This window comes from Hibiscus syriacus, unplaced genomic scaffold, assembly GCF_006381635.1.
Source record: "Hibiscus syriacus cultivar Baekdansim isolate YM2019G1 unplaced genomic scaffold, ASM638163v2 tig00110156_pilon, whole genome shotgun sequence".
Taxonomy (NCBI): domain Eukaryota; kingdom Viridiplantae; phylum Streptophyta; class Magnoliopsida; order Malvales; family Malvaceae; genus Hibiscus; species Hibiscus syriacus.
The window spans coordinates 1,487,891-1,495,518 of NW_024062606.1; the positions used below are offsets into that span (position 1 = coordinate 1,487,891).

The 7,628-nt window shown below is 35.3% G+C and overlaps 1 protein-coding gene across 1 annotated transcript; it reads left to right on the forward strand.

The window, feature by feature from the left end:
- The first annotated feature begins 4,939 nt into the window (after window positions 1–4,939).
- Window positions 4,940–6,418, forward strand: LOC120215772 (UDP-glycosyltransferase 83A1-like). Its single transcript, XM_039213345.1, has 2 exons — window positions 4,940–5,432; window positions 5,529–6,418. Exons 1-2 carry the CDS (start codon window positions 4,940–4,942, stop codon window positions 6,416–6,418), a joined length of 1,383 nt encoding a protein of 460 aa, XP_039069276.1.
- The last annotated feature ends 1,210 nt before the right edge of the window (window positions 6,419–7,628 follow it).

The following is a 7,628-nucleotide window of genomic DNA, read 5'->3' on the forward strand; positions in this document are numbered from 1 at the left end:
AACCACTTATAAACCCATCGTATACATATCACATTCAGTATGCTTGTTTAATCACTTTATTAGCCCATGTACACTAGTGAGAACTTAAGGTATGTGAGTACATTGAGGTTGTGCACACATATGCTGTCACCACAGCTCGATCAATGTCCCGAAGGACCAGTCCATAGATTCCGAAGAACCTAGGTAATCAGTCCATATGTCCCGAAGGACATAGGTAAACAGTCCATATGTCCCGAAGAACATAGGTAAACAGTCCATATGTCCCGAAGAACATAGGTAAACAGTCCATATGTCCCGAAGAACATAGGTAAACCCTCGACCCTTGGCATGCCAACTATACCCCTAGCTCTCATATCACATAACATGGGCATTATCATTTGTAACAGTTCACATTACTTATTCATATTCTTTCTCTTATAAACACATATCTTTTCTTTCCAGTCACGTATCACATGTACGTGTAATCATTGATCTCATAATCACATGTTCCTTCTCTTCTATCACATACCACATATATGTGTAAACATATATCTAATATCATATGTTGCATGTAATCACATAAATCGCATCATATAGTTTCTTTCACATATACATGTAATCACTTAGTCTATTTTCATGTAATTATTTTCACTTCTCATATGATTTTATATTCATATCTCACACAGCTCATATCACCTTGCATTGTTTCATATAAACATAGATGTCATATATTGTTCGCATATATTTTCCATATAACTCATAGTTCTTTCACATAGCTCATTATCATATTTTCATATCATATATCTTGTAAGAGATTCTTATATCATCATAACATATCACATATTCACATCAACCATATAATACATATATACAATAACATGTCAACACATATAAATCATACACGTATATACTTCTATTTATGAATTCATGCATTTTACTATAGAAATAGACTTGTTGCAAGTCTTATTTCCATTTAACATCATATAATACTAATATGCACTCACCTGGCCTCACTAGTCCATTCCAATCTCTTATCTTCCGTTTTTATCGATCTTACTTGTCAATGATTCCGGAACTCGTTTAGGCTCTTTGCCTTGCTCTCCCACGTATGAAGAAGAAGAAATGAGAAGAGCACTCTCGATGGTTCTCACATATCCCACGTTTATATTACCCTTAAAAAGGAATATAAAAATCTTTCTGGTCAAATGACCATTTAACCCTTAATTTCCTTTAATAATTACTAATTAACCTTCATCATATACATCCAATAATCATTGAACTATTTCATTCTTATACTTTAGTCACCAAATTCTGAAACTTTACAATTGGGTCACTAACCCGGTATTGAGGATGTTACAGTTCCTTCATGTTGTCGTTTCTGAAATTTGCAAATGATCTCAATATTTTCTGTAATGCCACTATTTGGGATTCGTAGAATGTTAGAAGGATGTTATTAATTTTTGAAATGTTGGTGGGGTTGTAGTTAAATTTAGCTAAGAGCGGAATCTTGGGCATTAATGTTGATGCGAAGCTGTTAGCAGGTTGGGCTAAGGATATTGGTTGTTCGGAGGGATCCTTTCCGTTTGAGTACCTAGGTTTACCTTTGGGGACCAAGAGAAATTCGGTGGCCTTGTGGGATCCGGTTGTTCAAAGATTTTATAACAAGTTGTATAGATGGAAGGCTTCTTCTCTATCTTGAGTCGGAAGGGTGGTTTTGGTGAAGTTAGTGTTGTGTGCTCTCCCCATCTACTTCCTTTCTATCTTTCGGATACCAGTCACTGTTTTGAAGAAATTAAATTCCATTATATTGGCAGCCTTCCTTTGGGGTTCGACAGGAAAAATGAATATTCATTGGGTGAATTGGACTTCGGTGTGTAGGCCTAAAAATTTTGGGGTTTAGGTATCCCAAACCTAGTCCTTTTGAATAGGGATCTTCTAGGGAAATGGGTGTGGAAATTTGCTTCTGAAAAGGTCTCTTGGTGGAAAAGGGTCGTGTGTTGTGTTTACAATCTGGATCCGAATTCATGTATGATAGATAATTCTTGGTCACCCCGTGCTTCGTGAATTTGGAGAGGGGTTGTTAAGAACTTCTTTTCTAGTGATGATTTTCTTCTGTGGCATTCTCTAATTGAATTGGATGATCGCTCTTTGAACTATGGAAAACACCCTTATTCCGGTAACCCGCCCCCTTATTCCGTGTTTAGTCTGATGTTTCTATGGAAAACACCAGTTTTCCTTCTCCTGATACCTTATTTCTACCAACTTGCTCAGAGATCATTTTAGAAATTTTCGGCTTGGGGATATCTCAATTATCTGCACCTTTTTATTAATGTTTGTCGAGTGGATTTTGTTAATTATGTTTTCTCATTCTAGGCAGTGTCTTGTTTCCCTGTTTTGTATGGAATATTTTTGCTACCTTACTTTGATTCATACGATGGTTCAACCATATCCCGTATTTATTACTCATTTGATTGTCTTGGAATCAGGTTTGCTATCATGGGATTAGTTACAAACTATTTCGGACCAGCTCGACCAGGAACGCAGAGTTAACGATTACTTAAATCATGTAGTTTAAGTTTGCGAATTTTCTTTTTGCCCAGTTCATATCAGATCATGGTGTGGAGATAAATGGTGATCTTGTTAAAGTTCAATTTTTTGGGATTATTATTCCAGATGACAAACTAGTTTATATTCATGATACTGATAACTTGTTATATGTTGCTTTCTCTCTCTCTTTATTTTTCTTGAAGTTCTCGTATCTGACACTTGTTTGTGATATATGGATATGGGATATGATTTCCAATAATCTTGGAAATATGTCGAATCATCTGAAATTCGTTCGTATCGCGCGACAATTTTCTTCGTAAAGCCTGCATGAGAGACAGGCAATCATGAACTAAGGACTTTAGGTGGTGTTTGGTTCGCTTGAATGTTTATGAGGGAATTGGAATCTGTAGGAATTAGAATCCAATTTCATATTCTGTTTGGTTGGTAGGAAATGGAATTGGAATACAATTACATATTCTGTTTGGTTCACAGACATGTCAGATGAATTTGATTTCAGTAATGTAAAATGACAGAATTACCCTTCTTGTTTTTTTTGCTTTATTTTAGTTTATTTTATAACTTACATGTAATAATATATTATAAAAAATTAAAAAATATTAAATTTATATTTTATTGATTGATTATTCATTTCAATAAATTATAAAAATCATGCTAATAAACATTATAAGTTAAAATCATCGCAATCAAAATATGTTAATAAGTTACCAAAAGATAGAGCAATATTTCGATGCATTCCAAACGGAGTATGTTAATTAGTTACCAAAAACTATTTTTATTCAATATATGAATTAGAAACTCGACCCGACACAACTCAAAATAATTAAAAAATTATTTTTATTCAATAAAAACATTGACTTAATTGAAAAAAATTATATATAGAGGGGTATTATTGTAATTATTTCTAAATATATAAGGTAAAATTATATATTTTTTTCGGGTTGGTCCGGTTTTTTTTCACCCTAAAGCCGACCCGACCCGAATATCACACTTAAAAAAACCCGACACGATTCGACCCGAATATCACACTTAAAAAAACCCGACCCGAACAAAATAAAGTTTCATCCGACCCGACCCGAATATATGAATTAGAAATCCGACCCGAATTATATATATTTTCGGGTCGGTCCAGTTTTTTTCACCCTAAACCCGAACCCGACCCGACCCGAATACCACACTCAAAAAAACCCGATTCGACCCGACCCGAATATCACACTTAAAAAACCCGACCCGAACAAAATAAAGTTTCATCCGACCCGACCCGAATATATGAATTAGAAATCCGACCCGACCCGAAATAATAAAAAATTATTTTTATTTAATAAAAACAGTGACTTAATCCGACCCGACCTGAATTATATATATTTTCGGGTCGGTCCCGTTTTTTTCACCCTAAACCCGAACCCGACCCGAATATCACACTTAAAAAAACCCGATCCGACCCGACCAAAATAAAGTTTCATCCGACCCGACCCGACCCGAATATATGAATTAGAAACCCGACTCGAAATAATAAAAAAATATTTTTATTTAATATATGAATAAGTTACCAAAGGATTGATGAGGGTAGTATGGTCAAATTTCAATTCCCTCCAAAATTGATGAAATTGAATTCCATCAGGGATTCCAATTCCCTTGAAAAACTTGAACCAAACATGGAAAAGTGGTGGAATTGGATTCCAATTCTCACTAATTCTAAGGGATTCCATCCAACCAAACGTCACCTTAGTGTTTCGGTTCTTCCAAAGCCCCGAAAGAACGACAAATAAAGTTCTCCAGGGACCTGTATAGGAAGCAGTAGCCATAATAAAAATCGAATACAATACAAGAACTTGATAAAATTAATTATTTCAACCATAAACCTTAAATTTTAAATGATTATTCAATTTATAATTATAAAAATATATAAATACTTCCAAACAATAAAATCATTTTTTGATAAAACCTAAATTGGAAAAAGTAAATATTTTTCCTATTTTGCTATTATTTACACCTAATTTGATTTGGTCTTGATATAAAAATATTAATTTTGTATTAATATTATTTAAAAATATAATTAAACTTTAATGAAAATGATCTTTTTTTATGATAATCCATATTTGATTGAATTTACAGAATCTTTATTCAGGAACTGATCCTGCCGAACAAGTAGAAGCACCATCAAACAGACAGGTCTAAAGTTCCATGTCTACATGATAATATATTGGGAGTATATGTATTGAAAATACCGCTATGAAAAGGCCATGCGCATCTCAGTCCATTGTAAAAGACAAATTCATCTAATACGTATTCGAACGAATACGATTCCTTAAATATACGAAAAAACTTTACTATATTGTTATCAAACATATATATATAGGCATAGGCAGGCCTGTGCAAGCAATAAGCATATTCAATGGAGAGGCAGCCGCACGTTCTTGTTGTGTCATTCCCTGCACAAGGCCATATATCACCGTTAATGAAACTTTCGATCCAAATCGCTGCTCATGGAGTTAAGGTAACGTTCTTCACCACGGAGGTTGAACTTGGGAAATTTAGGGAGTCCCTGCCCGAGAACTTCGAAGAGCAAAGCTCGATAACACTTGTCTCGATCCCCGATGGAGTGGACGAAGATGTTCGGTATGATCCTCTCAAGACTTTAGAGGCGATCGAGATGATACGGAGGGTTATACCGAATTATGTGGCGGGCTTGATTGCAGAAATTAATCAGTCGGGTGCCGATGAGAAGATCAGTTGTGTTATTGCTGATATATCAGTTGGTGGGGCACTTGAAGTGGCCAAGAAGATGGGACTTGAAGCTGTGGCAATCTGGCCTGCTGCTGCTCCATGCTTGGCCTTGGCAGCTCACGTTCCTATACTTCTTCAAGATGAAATTATAAACAGTGATGGTAAGATGGGTCTATATACATACATACATACATTGATACATACATGTATATATAAACATTTTTTGCTTGATCTAATTGTAAAACTTGAATTTCTAGGAATTATAATGAAAGATGAGCCGATCATGCTATCCAAGGATGTCCCTGCCTGTGCCTGGAGCAGCTCAGATATTGGATGGAGGAGCAGTCATCCCATTTTAAGCAAAGCTTTACTTGGATTTTATTCTATTGTTCCTCAGTATGCAGAATTTTATGATCTCATACTCTGCAACTCAGTTTATGAACTAGATTCACCACTCTTCAAATTGATTCCCAAAGCCTTGCCCATTGGTCCATTACTTTTCACCAACCGTTCAGCAACTTTCGCCGGAAAATCTTGGCCTAAAGACTCACCATGCTCGGCTTGGCTCAACGAACAACCTGCTGGTTCAGTCATTTACGTGGCATTAGGAAGCTCAACAATAGCATCCGCTAAACAAGTTGAAGAGCTAGCCCTTGGTCTTGAAATTTCAGGGCAACCGTTTTTATGGATTGTTAGACCAGACTTCATGGATGGATCGACCGCGAAATTCCCGGACGGATTCCGTGATCGAGTATCCGAACGGTCGAGAATTGTCGAATGGGCACCGCAGGAGATGGTGTTGTCTCACCCTTCGGTTTCGTGTTTCGTGAGCCATTGCGGATGGAATTCGACCATGGAAGGCCTAACCATGGGGGTACCTTTCCTATGTTGGCCATACATAGCTGACCAGTTCAGTAACAAGAAGTACATATGTGATGTTTTGAAGACTGGTTTGGAGTTGAACAAAGATGAGAATGGAATTACAAGCAGATATGAAATAAGTTCAAAGATAAACACATTGATCTCATCTGATGTAATAAGAGAAACAGCATTACATGCAAAGGATATTGTTAGAAAGAGTTCCAGTGAAGGTGGATCTTCATTGAAGAACTTTAAGAGCTTTATTGATGATATCAAGAGCCTTTAGGCCCTCAATATCCATACGTACATTTTTTGTTTAATATTTATATTCAATACATACATATCCAAGCATGTTTATTTTAAATATTATTGTACCTTCTTCGAATGTCTTTGAAAAATTCCAAAACTTTTATAATAAATGATACCACCATTTCTTCTATTTGGTATGTGTTTCTATGCTAAGGTCAGGAAGAGTAAAGCAAAAGCTGACAGATTTTATTTGTTAAATGTCAAGACAGATTTCCTTATTAATTTAGAGGGATTTAACAGTGGAGTGACTAAAATGTATTGAATCAATAATATAAAAGATCAGAACTAATTTGTTTTAAAATCGATGACTAAAATCAAACGAACCTAAAATGTAAGACACCACCGATATTGTTTACCCATAATATACATTGTCCTAGTTTGAGTAGCTCACACGTGTCACCATTAGAAATCGCTAACCTGTCCACAGTGTATCAAGCCATCCACGATCCCTTTACATGGAGATGGGACCCAATTTCTGTACCACCTAAACTCTTTTAATACCACGTGGCATTTAAATCAAAGTTCAAAAATCTGGGCACTCCACACGCCGAGCGCGCACCATTCTTCGCTCCAAAATCATAAAATCGTTTTAGTTAAATTTATTTTCCACTATTAAAAAAAAGACTTAATAATGAAATATGATTTAATTTTATTGTTTTTTGAGTTTTAAATAATGTCTAATGAATAATTTCAAAGGGGTAAAGCTTGAAATTTGAGTTTTGGCTGTTCGAATCGCGATTTTCCCACCGTTTCTCTCTCTCTGTATATATCAAATCCTTCTTTGCTTTAGCGTTTTCTGTCTGTGATTTCATCGATCCTGTCTCTCATTGGCCGCTTCTGTAAGTCTCTGTTTTCCTTTTTCGAATGATTTTGTTTCTTATTCTTCCATGTCAGATTGATTGAATTATGTATAAACTGATTCGCTGTTTGGTTGCTAAGAAAAAGGACGCGTATCAAGCTTACTTCAGTGCGAACGAAGGTTTATTTCATTTCTGTTACCGCGAAACTTAATTATATTTTTTCTTCATAGCTCGAACAGTAAATTTCATGCATTCCTGAAATCAATATAATTGATATTTTTTTTAACTTTTTCCTTTTTTTTATAGCTCTGGTATTTATTGTCGAATTTAAGCTGAAAAATCCTTTTGATTTTCTACGTTATAATTTATAAGTCGCTCTTTTATGAA

Coding starts and splice junctions, on each gene's coding strand:
- LOC120215772 (XM_039213345.1), top strand. CDS start 4,940: ATGGAGAGGCAGCCGCACGTTCTTGTTGTGTCATTCCCTGCACAAGGC. Junction 5,433..5,528: donor TGAAATTATAAACAGTGATG/GTAAGATGGGTC, acceptor TTGAATTTCTAG/GAATTATAATGAAAGATGAG.